This window comes from Myotis myotis, unplaced genomic scaffold (assembly GCF_014108235.1).
Source record: "Myotis myotis isolate mMyoMyo1 unplaced genomic scaffold, mMyoMyo1.p scaffold_m19_p_6, whole genome shotgun sequence".
Lineage (NCBI taxonomy): Eukaryota > Metazoa > Chordata > Mammalia > Chiroptera > Vespertilionidae > Myotis > Myotis myotis.
In genome coordinates this window covers 85,321,167-85,336,914 of record NW_023416368.1, presented here as the reverse complement: position 1 = coordinate 85,336,914, position 15,748 = coordinate 85,321,167, and the positions used below count along the sequence as shown (strand labels likewise).

Genomic DNA, 15,748 nt, shown 5'->3' with positions numbered 1-15,748 from the left:
ATCTGATCTATACATTGGAATTATATACAATAGAGAAAAAGAAATTAACTAAAGCCCTGGCCGGTGTGTTCAGTGGTTAGAGTGTTAATCTGCCCACTGAGGGAGTCCCGAGTTTGATTCTGATCAAGGGCACGTACCTGGGTTACAGGTTCAATCCCTGGCTGGCCCTGGTCAGGGTGCATGTAGGAGGCGACCAATCGATATGTTTCTCTCACACAGATGTTTCTCTCTCCCCCTCCCTCCCTCCCACTCTCTGAAAATCAATGGGAAAAATATCATCGGGTGAAAATTAAAAAAAAAAAAAAAAGAAAAGAAATGGACTAAAAATGTGGCCAATTCATAGCAACAATGTTGAGGGGGAGAAGAAGTCTCAAAGATTGTATTTCTAATAAAACTCTTTTTATAAAGTTAAAAACAGCAAAACTAAACAATATGTTGACAGGGTACAATATATACATGATAATGCTATTTTGAAAAGAGAAAAGGCACTTTACATTCTTTAGGTTTTTAAATCTGTACGTGTCCGTGAAACAGGCAGAGAGAGGTGGTCACACACCAAAGCTCAAGGCTGGCCTCCAGAGCTTGGACCCTGGTTTGAGCTGGGGTCACCAGCCTGGGTAGGCCATGGGGTGATGGTCATCTCTCCATCAGGTTGGAAAGCCACACGCCACTCTGCCCTGGGTCCCAGCCCGCCGGGCTCCAGGCAGGCTCTGAAGCAGCGCTGTCCTGAGCCTGGTGCCACTGGCTGCAGCCAGCACTGGGCAGGGAAATACCTCTGGAGAAGCGACAGCTGCAGGGGATCACCACTGTCTCCTTCCTCCTGGGTCTGTAGGGCCACAAGGAGCCCACAGCCTCGGCCAGGCCCAACCTGGTGGCTGAAGTGGGCAGCTGTGTCCAGAAGCAGGGCAGCCAGGTAGGCAGCTTCCTGGGGCTCCGGGTCTTCAGCGAGGTACTCCTCCAGACCATCAAGCAGCAGAAGGAAGGGGGCTGGTCCCCGGGCCTCATGGGCAGAGCACAGGAGCTGAAGAAGGTCATGGGTTGAGGGCGGGTATTGGAAACGGATCTTCTAGAGGAAGAAAACAAGGCAAGGGCCAGATTCAGCACAGCAAGCCAGGCTCCCGCTTCCACAGCCTGCTTCCCTGCATACTTTCCTGGAGGAGGCCCTCCACTCCCAAGACAGCTGATTCCAAAGTGAAGCAGCTTAGAGTGGTCGAATATATTCTTCTATTGCCCCTCTCCCCCCCCCCCCCCGCCTTTTTATTTTTTATTTATTTATTTTTTTAAAAAATATATATTTTATTGATTTTTTTTTACAGAGAGGAAGGGAGAGAGATAGAGAGTTAGAAACATCGATGAGAGAGAAACATCGATCAGCTGCCTCCTGCACATCTCCTACTGGGGATATGCCCGCAACCCAGGTACATGCCCTTGACCGGAATCGAACCTGGGACCTTTCAGTCCACAGGCCGACGCTCTATCCACTGAGCCAAACCGGTTTCGGCATCTTTTTAAAAAATTATTTATCACTCGTTACTGTTCGGTATTAGTTCAGAACAGGGTGTATCTTTTTTTTTTTTTTTTTTTGAGCGATAGTGGCAAGCTTACAGTGAAAAGAGATCGTACGCCCTCAATGCAAGGTATTGTCTTCCTGCCAAATCTCGAGGTCAATCTTTCTGCGCAAAACCCACCCCCAGCCTTGCCTCTGGCTTCCCGGGGACCAACTCGTGTCCTAACAACAACCAGGGTTAGTCCGGCTCCTAACCAGCCCTGATCCCACCCTTTGGGCCCCGCCTTTCGCTAACTCCGCCTCCTCATTGGACAGTCTCTCACTCAATTTTAACAAACCTCACAAGTCCCACCCCCCTCGGCCCCCCACTCATTCGTGACTCCGCCCTAGAACGGCCGTCTGGCTCGTCCTTCCTTTGTCCCCTTCATTGGTCTGTCTAGTTGTCACTCAATCCTCGATCCGCCTTGCCACTGGCTGGCCCGTCTCAAGTCCCGTCTCCCTGGTACCTGTAGCCGCAGGGGGTCGAGCGCCGCCGGCGTCCGGCGGGGTAGGCTTTGCAGAGGCCTCCGTGTCAGGAAGAGCACGGGGCCTCGGCCCTCCCCTGCCGCCTCCAGGGCCGCCGCGAATAGCAGCGCTGTCTTTCCGGACCCTGGACCGCCGAGCAACAGCAAAGGTGGCCCAACCTCCGCGGCCATATCCTCCCGGGGCCCGGCCGCCCTACCGGGGCTTAGCACCCGCTTCAGCGTCTCCGCCATCCACAAGTGCCTCTCTGTCCAATCGGCGGCCCCTTCCTGCCCTTAATCCCGCCCAGTCCGAGGTCTCTGGTTACAGTGCACTTCGCTTCCCCATTGGTCTATGGATCTATCCATCAAGGTTAGATCCGCCTTTGCTAGCTCCAGCACTGGTGAAGGGATGATTAACCTAGTTGAGGGAGGAATTAGGGGCATTTGAGGGGGGAAAGGCCCTTCCCTTGGTTGAGTCTGCTGAGGAGAGCAGCACGAATACTATTATTGTGAGCCCATCAGCTAAAGAGACAGATGTAAGGTTGAGAGTTGAAGGGAGCAGACCCTACGGAATCGGTGACACACTGGTCTCCTAGTCTGTTTGCTCACGTGTAAAATGGAACCCATGGTGTCGCAGAGGAATATTGCTATGGGCATGTGTCTGTGGTTTTGCTGATGTCACCCGATGACAGTTGAGAAGCAGAGAGATGGAGAGGCTGTGTACTTCTCTTTCTGGGTCTGAGTACTGGCACCAGTGTCTGTCAGGGGCTGCACACTCAGGGACATTTGTGTGCAAAACCGAAGACTCTGTCCCCGAGGGTCTGCGAGGAGTTCCAACTGCTTCCCCATTGGCCTGGGGGATCCTGGGTCCTGCTAGAGGCAAGGGGGTAGGGGGCAGGCAGCTTTGTTCACTCGGTAACTCCAGCGCCCAGAACAGTGACTCGCTTATTGCAGATTCTCAGTATATAGGATGGGGCAAAAGTAGGCTTACATTTGTGAGTACAGGAGACAGTTTACACTTGTATTATCATTTATTAATTATTGTATTATTTCCCATACGGACAACTGTAAACCTACTCTGGCCCCACCCTGTGTGCTCGTTAAATAAATGAATGAAAAAAGGAAGGTAGGATTGACGAGAAACTGGGAGAGAAGGAGGAACAAGGTGAGTGATCAAGTGATCGCAGGCTGGGACTCCTCACCCAGACTTTGCCCCAGAGCTGCCACTCACAGCCCTGTTGCCCTAGCAACTCTGTCTCCTGGTAACTTCAAAGTAGTGCCGTTGCCAGGAGACCCAGGGGTAGGGCGGAACTGAGATTTCCGGGCCTTTCTCTCTCCCTCTGGGACCAGAACACAGTTCCACAGCATCCCCCAATATACCCACTCACACAGTCGGGTACCCCCACACCCCCCCAACACACACCATGGCATCTCTGCATATGTTCCACTTCCAGAATCCCCATCACCCACATGCTCACAGACCTACCCTATTCTGACACAAAGCATCCTATCCACACTCTCTCCTACCTTCACACCCCCGCACCCTTCCCTTGCACACACACCAGAACACACTGATACAACCATACCATTGCCGCCACACACAGACACGTTTCCTTTTAGCTGATGTACCTGTAGCTCTGTCTACACACACAGAGATGAGGTACACTGTTACACTGCCTTGTCGAAAGCACCACTCAGCCCCTCCCAACAACAAACCATGATTCACCTCACTTGGCAACACTACAAATGCACAAGCACCCAGTAGTGACGACTGTATCGCACAGCTGCATACATGGAAGCATGCTGAACACAGCCCACCTCAGGTCTTTTGCATTTGCTGTTCCCCTGCCTAGAGCACCCAGCTTCCAGATAGCCCGGTGACTCATTTTTCTACTCCATTCAGGTCTCTGCTCAAATATCACTCAGGCTTTCCATGACCAGGGAAAGATTGCACACACTTCATTGTTTTTCTTTTTAAAATATGTTTTTATTGATTTTTTTAGAGAGAGAAGAAGGGAGAGGGAGAGAGAGAGATAGAAACATCAGTGATGAGAGAGAATCATTGATTGGCTGCCTCCTGCATGCCCTCTACTGGGGATCAAGCCCGCAACCCAGGCATGTGCCCTGAGCAGGAATCGAACCAGTGACCTCTTGGTTCATGGGTTGCCGCTCAAGCACTGAGCCACACTAGCCAGGCCATGCTTCACTTTTTAACTGCGTATCCGTCTTTATATATCTTCAAATAACATATAACTTCCAATATTACGTACTTATTTTATTGCCTCTCTCCCCACTAGAAGCTCAGCTCCACCAAGGTAGGGTCTTTCTTTTTGTTCACTGCTGGGGATCTAGAAGAGCTACTAGTGAGCACTCAGCACACAGTAGGTGCTCATAAATGTAGGCTGAGTACATTGGCAGAGATGCAGACGTTTGGCATACCTCTCATGCACACAGTACTTCTTTCTCTCACTGCTTAGAATCCCATCTTCCTGTTCTGACAGACGAACAATTAACATAGAGGAGCTACCTGGAGGACTGATGGGTGAGGGGATGAGGACGTGGACAGTCTGTGTTTCTCCCTCACTTAATTAACCCTCAAGTTAATTTATGTAACAACTATTTATTGAGTACCTGCTGTGTGCCAGACCCTGTTTTGGGCACTGGGAACTCAGTAGTGAACAGTTGACAAAATCTTTGTCTGAGCTGACATCCCTTTGTGAGGGAGGCTGAGGAATTTAAATAGTCTACGAGCAGATGTTAAATTCATGCAAAAAAAGTTTGCACAGGGAAGGAAAGTTTGGAGGACCGATTATTTGGCTGTTTTTGCAGTTCTGAATAGAGTGGTAGGGGAAGATCTCAATGAGAAGTTGACAGTAGAGAAAAGGCTTGAAAGAGGTAATGGGGTGGATCATGCAAATATGGGGGGGGGGGAGGGGAGAGGACATTCCAGGTGGAGGCACCTGCACCTGCAAAGGCTCTGAGGCATCGGAAGAACTTTGGCTTTCACATCGAGTGCCATGGGGATCCACAAGAGGGTTTGAGCAGGGGAGGGATATGATCTCATTTACATTCTAAACCACAGCTCTGCCTTTTGTTGAGCTGAGTTTGAGATGCTGTGAGACCCACGGGAGGACGTCGAGAAAGCTCTTGAATAAGCGGGTACATCTCAGTATGGGTTCTTTACCTAAGACTATCCATCATGGGATGGGGACGTGGGAAGGCTCAGGCTACTGCCACCACCCTCTCTAGCCGGCCCAGACACTTTGTATCCTGCAACCCCCTTTTAACCTTTCTTGTGTTGTGCTCCACATCAGAACCGTGGACAGCACCAACTGGGTTGGTAGGGGTGCTGTCCACCGTGCTGAAAACTTGCTTCCTTCCTGTCCTGCGTGAAGGCAGCTGTGCAACAACGGGTGTGAGCCCTGGAGACCGGAGCTCTGGTCGGGGAAGCAGGGGTGTCCATGGTTCTGTACCTCCTCTGATTTCAGCCCTTTCATGCTCCCATCTCATTCCCTGTGGTCCCCAACAGGCCCACCCCCTCCCCCTCACTTATTCCGCTCCAGCCACCCAGGTCTCCACATTGTTCCCTGAACGTAACAGGCACCCTCCAACCTCAGGGCCTTTGTGCTTGCTCTTCCCTCTGCCTGGAGTGCTCCTCCCACCAGCCCTGGTATGTTAATGGACCCCTCGCCCCTCTCCTTCGCACCTCGTCTCCAGTATCATCTCCTCAGAAAGAAGTTTCCTGACCACCCACTTGAAATTGCAAACGGTGTCTCCATCCCACAGTTGTCCTATTGTCTTCCCTAGTTTGAGTTTTCTCCTGATCACTTGTTAATATCTAACATATCAGAGGCCTCACTCCCTAACCTAAGTCTGTGGTCCTAGAGTTTGGAATTCAGAATTTTTCAGATTTTTGAAAATAACTCTGGTGTAAATACTGTGTGTTGCATAACACCCCTGGTGGAGTCTGGGATAACATCTCAAAATCAAACACTTTATCATCAATGAAACATAAGAATATTCACACCAAGTTAAATAAATGAAAGCTATAGTAACCTCATGTCAGTTCAGGTCAGGTTTTTGCCACAGATGAATTAAGAAAAAAATTTTTTTTTGGTTTTCAGATATTTTTGAAATTTGCAATTGTAGTTCTGGATATAGCTTATACATCTTGTTTATTGTCTCTTAAGTCTGAGAATGTGAGCTCCATGAGGGCAGAAATTCGTGTCTGTTCTGTTAACGGTGACAGCCCCTGGGTCTAATCACACAGTACTTGGCATGCAGTAGGTGCTCCCTAGTGTTTGATGAATGAATGAGAGGATGAGTTAGGGGAAAGCAGCTTCCCTTTTCCTAGTCCCTGGATGACTTCATGCCCTGAATGGCCTGTCTGAAGCCCTGCAGAGCCGGTGTGTGTGTGTGTGTGTGTGTGTGTGTGTGTGTGTGTGTGTTTCCCTGCCCCTCCTACACTTCCTGGTCTCCATTGGGTCTTCAGCACAACCTCACAATCAGAACTCCTGCTTTCATCCGAGCATCCAGGGGTTTGGCTTTGAGGTTCCTACTGTCCTCAGCATCCCCTTTCACTATCAGGCCCCTGAATCCACTCACCCTATTTCCTGTGCCTTCTACACCCTGGCCATGGTAAAAACAAAACACAAACAGGCCAGCTGCCCGGGGAAGACAGGCATGTGAGGCCCCTCACTGTGGGTTTGTGGATCTGCATTTCACACGAAGACACAAGGGCACAGAGAGGTTAATTAACTTTCCCGAGGCCAAGAAGCACTGAGCCAAGATTTAAACCCAAGTTGCTGGCCCACAGCCCCACACTGTCTTTCCACAATTGCCCTCAGAAACACTAACAATACACCCACACCCAGCCTCACTGACACCTAGACCCACAATAAAAGTCCTCCACACTCCAATACTCAGGGAAGGAAGGCATGTGGCCAAACTTCTGTTACAAACAGGTCTTTATTAAAGATGAGGGAGGGGCAGGAAAGGGAGTCAGTGTCTCCTCTGCCCACTGCCTTTGGCTGCCCTCCTGGATGGGGAGCCCTCTCTGCTCCACCCATGCCCCCATGATGGCACATCCTCATGAGGCTGAGGCATGGGGGCAGTGTGAAAAACAGGGAACAGTGGGTTCCAAGGAAAATAAAGGCCCTTTCCCACAGCCCTAATAAATAACAGAAGGGTTTGGGGTGACCTGGGCACAGGCAAAGGGAGACAGCACCCTGAACCACAAAACTTTTGAACTGGACAAGCCCTGCATAAGTAGGGAGTTAGGAGGGTCTGGGCGGGAGGGTGCACATGGTGGAGGGTCTGAACGGGGAAGGGGTGAATCGAGGACCCTGCCATGGGGGAACCTGCCCCCACCCTCGGGTTGGATTCTGATCCTGAGGAGAGAGAACCCAGTTACAAAGGATGGTCCCATCTCCCTCCTCAATGTTGCACATACTTAGACATGGGCGGTCCCCCATTGGCTGGAATCATACCCACCCTAGAAATTCTGGAAAACAAGGGCTCCTATTGGTTGTTCATTTGCTGAACACTGGCTGGAGTTGCCCTCTTGCCTGAGGATTCTAAGTGAGGAGGAGGCTCCCATTGGCTGGAGTAAACTCCTTTTGGTTACAATTCAAATAACTGGAGGCTCCCATTGGCTGGCAATAGCCAATGGGGTCAGGATTTGGCCCTCAAAAGGGCAATCCTAGGGGGCAAGGGCCCACCTCCCAGTTATGCCCACTTGGATGTCCCAGAGGGCAAGAGAGGCAGGGGGGCCCCCCAAATGTCCTTCCAGCCATCCTCTGCTGTCTGGACCTGGCTGGTTTGGGGACAGGGGGCTTTGGCACTCACACGGCGCACGCACGCACACGTGTGGCAGGGAAGAAATGAGGACTGGCAGATTCTGGGTGAGTGATTGGGCCTCACAGCAGGTGGTCACGGCTAGCAAACAGGTAAGGGCTGAAGTTGTCCCGATGGAAGGGGGAGGGATAGAGTCCACTAAGGGTGTACAGGTCCCGCAGCAGGGGTGTGGGCAACAACAGCTTCCGGCCACGTCCACCACCCCCTCCTGGCCCCCCAGGCCCAGGAGAGGAGGGTGAGGGGCCCTGGCTGGGGGTTGGTGCTGGCAGGGGCAGGGGCAGAGGCAGGGGCGTTGGCTCAGATCTCAATCGAGGGCGGGGCACACGGGGTGATGAACACATGGCTGGAGCCCTGGAGGACGTGCAGCTTGGGATCAGGTGGCCACGGCGGGCGCAGTTCTGCGGCTCTGGGGGTCAGAGGTCATGGAGTTAGAAAGCTTGGGAGGAGGTATGACCTCTGTGGCAGTCACCACCATCTGGAAGTCCCCTCATTTATCCCCCCCGTTCCCCCGGACACTCACTGGATGGGGTGAGCCGTGCCGGTGTCGAATGCGGCCTGCAGGCCTCGGGTTCCTGAGACAAAGAGGCAGAGGGATGGGCTAGCGGTCCCCTGAGCCCCGCGGGCCACAGCATGAGGGCCTCATTGGGCAGAGAGCCCAGTGGAAAAGACAACCAGGTTATCAGGATTAACCATGTCCCCTTGGCAGGGAGAGAGGGTCTCACCCTTCTATTCTGTGGGACTGTCCCCCCAGGTCTTATGTTCACAGAGATGAGTCGTCCCCCCACATCCCCATGGCCCTGAGGACCCCCCTCCCCGATCTGTTGCCTGACTCCTTGCACCCTTGGTCCCCCTTCCACCCACCACCCTCTCCAGCCGGGAGCAGTCCCCGGCCCCCCTTACCTGGGCCACACTTAACTTTTCGAGGGGACTGTCCATGGTGGGGGCTTGGCCCAGGCTCTCCCAGGGGGAGAGCCTTCGGCCGGAGGGTGGCCGGCTCTGGAAGTTGTGCACGACACAGGTGACCTGGTACAGAGGCGTATTGAGGCTAATAAGTTAAAAGTGGTGTAAATGCCATCCCCGTTTTTCAGATAAGGAAACTGAGGGTCAGGTTTTCAAAGACAGCTAACATTTTTATGGTGCTTACTATGTTCTTTGCCACCTTACTAAGAGGCTGCTACTATTATAATTAACTCCACAGGGCTGGGACTAGGAGGAGGCAAGTAAGGCTCTGTTTCGTTTTTGCACTAATTTTTTTATTTTAAAAAATATTTCATTAAAATTTGATTTATCTGAATCACTGAGTGTAAACATCCTTCAAATTTTGCACTCAAAACAAGTACCTCACTCACATCATCCTGATCCAGGTCCTGCCATCCCATTTCACAGATGCACATCCAGGCAAGGTGAGGTCAAAGATCAGGTCCCAGGCCTCCAAGTCCATCCCCTTCACAATCATGCAGCCCTCCCTTTCGGGTCAAGGAGCCGATGGAGGGTCTCCCATACCAGAATGGGTGCCCAGGGGGCTCACCAGAAAGGTGGCGATGGCCGCTCCGGTCAGGAAGCCGGCCAGCACGTCTGACCAGTGGTTGCGGTACTCCGCCACGCGGACCACGCCCACCAGGAAGGCGGGGCACAGCAGGGCCAGGCAGAGCGAGGGTTTGACCAGGCGGGAGCCCTTTACGCGGAACACCAGTGTGACGTACATCTGCGGAAAGGAAACCCGACCGGTCAGGGGACACAGGTAATGCGGCTGCCGAACCCAAGTGGCCGCTGCGTTTGGGGCTGGGGGCACGGCCAGGATCCCATTGGGGCTGGGGGAGGTGGTCAGGGGCTGCAGGGAGGAGCCAGAAGACAGGAGCGCAGGGGGTGGAGGCGTGCACCCCCAGGGGGCCCTACTGGGGTGGGGCGTGGGCAGACCACCAAAGAGCGATGGCGCTCTCAGGGGCAGGGTCTCCCCGGGACCGGTCACAGGTGGAGACAGGCACTTGCTGGGCGAGGGCGTGGCTACAGAACCAGAGGGCGGAATCAGGACCTAAGGGGCAGGTCCAGGAGCTCCAGGAGGTGGAATCCCCAAACGCCAGAGGATCACTGACCGGAGTCGAAGCTGAGATCCAAACTCCAGGAAAAGGAGTCAAAGCAACATGGGGTGTGACCAGGGAAAAGAAGGGAGCGTCAGCAAGTCCTAGCAGAGACCAAGGCAATAAAGGGGGAGGGACCGAGGGCTCCAGGGGGTGAAGGCCCGGTCTCCCAGCCAATACCCAGGACCTGCCGCACCCTGGGGACATGGCTGGGCTCCAGGCACAGTGTCCTGCTCCCTCGGGGCGGAGCCAACAGCTTCCAGTGGGTGTGGCATTACCGGGTCAGGAGGCAGGGCCAGGCACCTAAAGGCAGCCAGTCAACAACAGCAGATTCGGGGCGAGACTAGGGCCCAAGGGGAGGAGTCAGAGCTTCCACGGGGTAGACCCTGCCTTCTGGGCGGGGTAACAGGGCCAGGGCGTGGCTTCCCCTGGGTGAGAATTAGAGGATCCAACCCAGGTGGCCCTGCCCGCTGGACGCCCCCCCGCCCTCCACTGCCGAGCTCCCATTTCGGGGCTCACCGCTGTGTAGGTGACGGCATAGGCGCAAAGGGCGGCATCCTTGCAGGGGAACGCGCGGCGTGCAGCGGCCACCAGGTTGGGGCTGCCAGCGCAGGCACCCAGGTCGGTGACAAAGCGGTCGGGCCCTGGCCGGTCCGGCGAGGGCGGCTGGCAGCCCAGGGCCGTGTAGTTGGGGCGGCACACGGACAGGAAGTGCGGTGTGGGGTTGCCAGTCACCACCTGCCCCGCGTTGGCGAAGATGGTCGTGGTGAAGAGGCCAAAGGAGTAGACCCCTGGGGATGGGGTGGGAAAGGGTTCAATGTTAGGGTCCTGATGCCGCACTGTTAAGGCTCCCCTGTGAGCCTCCTTGGGACTCATCTGGGCCCCTAGCTCCTTGTTCCTGTGACCACCATTTAATCCCCTTAATAGCATACCCCATTAGAGCCGGCCACCACGATGGCACTCCGGCCCTCCTGCCTCTGTCCCTCTGGGACTATCGCTATGGCAGCAGGGGGCCTCCCCTGGGACCCCATTAGACCTGGGTTTCCTCACCAGCATTACATCAGCATTGGACCTATGCCTGGGACCCCTGGAAGCCTCCTGATGGCATTTCTGGGCCTCTTTATATCTGCCCTGGACTCGCTGTGACCGAGTTGCTCACTTTAATGAGCCAGAGCTGAACCGCCGGCCCTCTGCCACGGGGACCATCGTCATGGATGAGCTATGCCGCCTCTCGTCCCCACAACCACCCACTGTGGCTGGGACTACATTTACAGCACAGCTGAGATCTCATCTCCCTGGGGCCTCATGGTGTCCCCCTTTTCTGACTGAGAATCTCCCTGTGGCAATTTGGGGCCCCCTCTTACAGTTGCCGCCATTGGCTTAGGCCCCATCCATGTCCCTAAAACCTCCATCATGTCTGGCCTGGGCCCAAGTGCCTTTTGCCTCTGACCATCATGACAGTTCTAGGCCCCTTTCCCGCTGGAATCCTGATGATGGCTGAGCTTGGCCCATATCCCTTTGCCTGGTTGAGCCCTGGCCCTGTCACTCACCCAGGAAGCGGACCAGCCTCCTCAGTGGGGGGCTGAAGCGGCAGCAGGCCCCAGACACGATGGTGCTCTCCCCGATGATGGGGATGGCTGAGGGTGGTGCGGGGAAAAAGGCACGAGCCAGCTCCCCCAGCAAGATCTGTGGGTGAGACCAAAACAGGGTCTTCCTGGCCTCCCAGCCCAAGCCACCTCCCCCTAACCCTCCTGCCTCCTGGGAGGGCCTCCCACAGTCTACCAAGGCTACCCCCCCAGTCTCACCGTGAGGGTGGGCCCAGCGGTGACCAGAGCATAGATAAGTGCAGGAGGTGCCCGGCTGGCAGCCTCGGGCCCCGGGTAGGGCTTGGCATAAGTACTGTCATAGCAGAAGAAGCCCTGGGTGTGCACAGGGAAGGTGTCCGTGAACTCCAGGCGGTACGCAAGCAGGACCACCACGCCCAGCAGCACAGACTGCCACCCAGCCAGAGCGGAGAGAGAGACGGAGAGAGACAGAGAGAAAAAGAGAGAAGGTGAGGCCTGAACTGGGGACATGGAGACACACACACACACACACACACACACACACACACACACAGACAGAGCGAGAAAAGGGGGAGAGACAGAGAGTGACCAAGACGAGGGAGATGAAAAGAGTGAAAGAGAAAGAGGTGGGGAATGGGGCCAGAGAAGTGTCAGGGTTTGGGAGACAGAGAAAAGAGATGGAGATGGAAACAGAAAGAAAGAGAGAGAAGTCAGAAATGGAGGGGAGAGGAGAGAAGAGGGAAGAGAAGGAGAAAGAGAAAGAGAAAGAGAAAAGGCAAAGAAGAAAAAGAGAAGGGACTAGAACAGTAGACTAGAGAGAGAAGAGGGAATGGGATTTGGGAGAGAGAGTGAGGACACGGCTAAAATCTGACCAGAGAGATATAGAGACTGGGTGGGGGAGTGACAGATAGATCACCAGGGAGAATTAGTACTACGGGTAGGACTAGCAACTACCACAGGTATAACTCTTCTGTCAGTGAATAAATTTTACCTTCTAAATATGCCCATTTGACAGAAGAGGAAATTGAGGCTCAGGAGGATATGTGAGATGCCCAGAGTCCAAAAGTAAGGATGTGAAGAGTGCGATTGGAACCCTGGAAGTGCTACTTCTGAGTCCAAGCTCATAAACACTTCTCAAGAGAAAGGGAATAGTATTCTCAACACCCCCCCCCCCACTTCCGCCCCCCGCCCCAAGACAGGAAGGAGGAGATGGGGAGAGAGAAGGCAGGAGGCCTGGAACCAGGTAGATGGAAAATCAGGGCCAGGTAGGGACCTGGCCAGGATGAGGGACAAGGAGATGGGACAGAAAGACAGGTACACCCCCTCCCCACGGAGGGAAGGAAGGAGGTACTGGACGCCTCACCTCCACGAAGACAAAGCAGGGAATGATGGAGAAACTCCTCTTGAGCTGAGGTCTCCCTCCCGCCATGGTGAAGGCCTGGGCCTGTGGAGGTGGGAGGAAATGGGGTGGCCAGGGTGGGGCCTAGGGGGACGCTCAGGTCACAGGCCCTGGAGTCCCCTGGCCATGCCTCTGCATATCCAGGGCTCAGCCCTGCTCCTGCCATTGGAGACACTAGCCTCCTCTGACAACACGCTCAGCTCAGCCAGCTGGCGGGGGAACCCCAGAGATCCTCTAGTGGTCTTTACTCCCTATAACCTACATAGGAGATTCTGACCCCATACCTTTGAGGAGGGACTCTCCTCCTTACTAAGCAGGATACCCCCCCTCCCCCGCCGGCCTTGAGAAGAGAATTCTCCAACTTAACAGGGATACCTCCACGATGGAGAAGGATCCATTTAGAAGGGTTCTCACACCCACCAGTTTTTAGGAAACCCCATCCTCTTTCCCCACATGCTTTACAGGGGACCCCATGCTCCATGTCCCTCACTCCTGCCAGGCCCTTCTCCTGAGCCCCGTCTCCCATGTGCCTGTGGTTTGTGGCTGATGGCCAGGCCCTACTTCTCTCCCAGTTGCCTCTCCCTCTCTACTTTCTTCCAGCCCATCACCTCCCTATATCATTAGGGCGCTATCTCCCACCACATGCTCCCACTACCCCAAGCAGTGAAGCACTAACAGGGTCACACCTGCTTGACCCATTCTCCCAGGCGGGCCTCACCTGTGAAAGAGCCCTATGACTTCCCACAGGTGGCTGCCACGTCCGTGGACTCACAGCCGTTCCTGGCAGCCAGCAGGGCAGTGATGGTCACCCCCATTGCACAGATGTGGAAACTGAGGCGCAGGCAGGTGAGGGTAGGCACTCTGGGTCCAGTGCTCCATCCACAAGGCTTGCTCTTCAGTGTAACATGTGGGATGAACGTTGCTAGAGGTCCCAGATGTCTCTCTGGCCACAGCCCCCTCACCCTCCCAGAGACATAATCAACCACATCGCACCCCCAGAGTACACAGCTCAGCCACAGCCTCCATCCCACCCCGCACCCCCACACACCATGGCCCAGCATTCGCCCATGTCACCAACATGGACCAAGTGCCTGCTGCGTTCCAGGCACTGTACTGAGTGCCAGCCTTGTGGTGAACAAGACAGGCCCACTCATTCAGGCAGGTGCCCAACACCCACCACAACCCACCACACACATAACTGCATGCTCATGCACACACTCCACACACGCACACGGCACAATGTGCACACAGCCTGTCACGGACACCCACACAGATCAAACAACTCCCCCCCAGCACAGGCACAGGGACACAACGGGAGGCTCCACACGCCTCACAGCCCCTCAGCCCCACGTGAGCACTCGCCCCTCAGGGCTGTGGGCTCAGGGTTGCCAACACACTTAGGAGCAACATCAAAAAGAGAGTCACCATACACAATGGGGGGTCACTGAACCGGTCAGTGTCACACCCCCAGTTACATGGAATTCAGTGACAACCACACACGAACACTTCTCATCCACGTCGACTGTCATGGGAGATACCATGCTATCCACAGCCACAGCCACATGGCCACACCAGGGCACATACATGGACCATGACAGACTCACACAGAGCCACAGCCACACAAGAAAGATGCACGATCACAGCCACACATTAGAATGCAAAAATGCCCCCCACACCATTAAAAGGAACACACAATGACAGTCACATACACACAACCACACGGACTCACAATCACAGTGACAGCCATCACAACAAAGCCACACACACACCATCAGTGATAGCCACGATGAGAGCACACAATGACAGCCGCAGGAGACAGTCACACACACACCACACACACTTCAGAAGCCACACAATCACAGCTATACAGACACAAAATGACAGTTATACAACCACACACTGACAATCATTACAGCCATACAATCCCAGTCACCCTCACCACCACCTCTTGGCTTCTCAAGCCCAGATCCCCTCCCATGCCCCCTCCCAGCCCCGTCCCCAAGCTCCTCGCTTCCCCTCCCCCTTCCCACGCTGGACCCGCAGGGGACCGGACCCACAGGATCCGAACCCGGACCAGACAGAGACCGAGGGTCGAAGCCCGAAAGAAGGGCTACAAGGGACACTTCAGGTCCCTCCCCCTCACCGGTAGAGGCTCTGCCACCTGAGCTCGGGGTCCGCCTAGACGTCACCAGCGCGGCCGGACGGACCGATTGCTGGCCTGGCGGGCGGGCGGGTGGACGCACAAATGGAGATGCTGTCGGCCCCGGCTCTGCGCCGCGCAGACTCCGCGAAGGAGCGAGGGGCGTGGCCTCGGGGCGCCTTATTTGCATAACACAGTGGGCGGGGTATCGAGGCGTCTTATTAGCATGATCTGGGCGGAGCCTCGGTTGTTCTTTGGGGCGGGGCGGGGCGTGTTAGAGTAGATTGAGGGGGAAAGAAGGATGGAAGTTAAGAGGGAGGACCCTGGCCCTGGCCGGTTTGGCTCAGTGGATAGAGCATCTGCCTGGGGACTGAAGGGTCTCAGGTTTGATTCAAGTCAAGGGCACATGCCCGGGTTGCGGGCTCGGTCCCCAGTAAGGGCATGCAGGAGGCAGCCAATCACTGATTCTCTCTCCCTCTCCCTTCCTCTCTGAAATCAATAAAAAAATTTTTTTTTAAAAAAGAACAAGTACCTTAATTGTAGTGTACAGTAAACAAAAAAAAAAGAGGGAGGACTCTGGGTGAGGGTAGGCGCTGAGCGGAAGAGGAGGGCGGAGTGTCAGAGCATGACCTGGGCCACCACACTCCCTCTCTGGGCCTCGGTTTCCCCATTTGGGCAGTAGGGCCAGATCGCCAAAGCC

The 15,748-nt window shown here is 54.7% G+C and overlaps 2 protein-coding genes across 6 annotated transcripts; both read right to left on the bottom strand.

The window, feature by feature from the left end:
- Positions 1-275: 275 nt before the first annotated feature.
- SWSAP1 (SWIM-type zinc finger 7 associated protein 1) lies at positions 276-2,263 on the bottom strand. 2 transcript variants are annotated; one of them, XM_036313737.1, is made up of 2 exons: positions 2,014-2,263; positions 276-1,021 (listed from the first exon to the last, which is right to left on the bottom strand). In XM_036313737.1, the coding sequence occupies exons 1-2, from the start codon at positions 2,260-2,262 to the stop codon at positions 563-565; spliced, it is 708 nt and encodes a 235-aa protein (XP_036169630.1). In that variant the 5' UTR covers position 2,263; the 3' UTR covers positions 276-562. The 2 variants fall into 2 exon arrangements, with proteins under 2 accessions (XP_036169630.1, XP_036169629.1); XM_036313736.1 differs by having other exon boundaries at positions 280-1,066.
- A 4,696-nt stretch (positions 2,264-6,959) lies between these two features.
- On the bottom strand, positions 6,960-15,445 carry PLPPR2 (phospholipid phosphatase related 2). Of its 4 annotated transcripts, none has more exons than XM_036315403.1 (10): positions 15,052-15,445; positions 13,627-13,801; positions 12,873-12,953; positions 11,750-11,863; positions 11,495-11,630; positions 10,464-10,735; positions 9,395-9,571; positions 8,767-8,889; positions 8,387-8,438; positions 6,960-8,272 (listed from the first exon to the last, which is right to left on the bottom strand). In XM_036315403.1, exons 3-10 carry the CDS (start codon positions 12,936-12,938, stop codon positions 7,929-7,931), a joined length of 1,284 nt encoding a protein of 427 aa, XP_036171296.1. In that variant the 5' UTR covers positions 12,939-12,953; positions 13,627-13,801; positions 15,052-15,445; the 3' UTR covers positions 6,960-7,928. The 4 variants fall into 4 exon arrangements, with proteins under 4 accessions (XP_036171296.1, XP_036171295.1, XP_036171297.1 ...); XM_036315402.1 differs by having other exon boundaries at positions 11,750-11,938; positions 15,052-15,444; XM_036315405.1 differs by having other exon boundaries at positions 8,122-8,272; positions 8,783-8,889; positions 11,750-11,938; positions 15,052-15,444.
- Between the last annotated feature and the right edge of the window lie 303 nt (positions 15,446-15,748).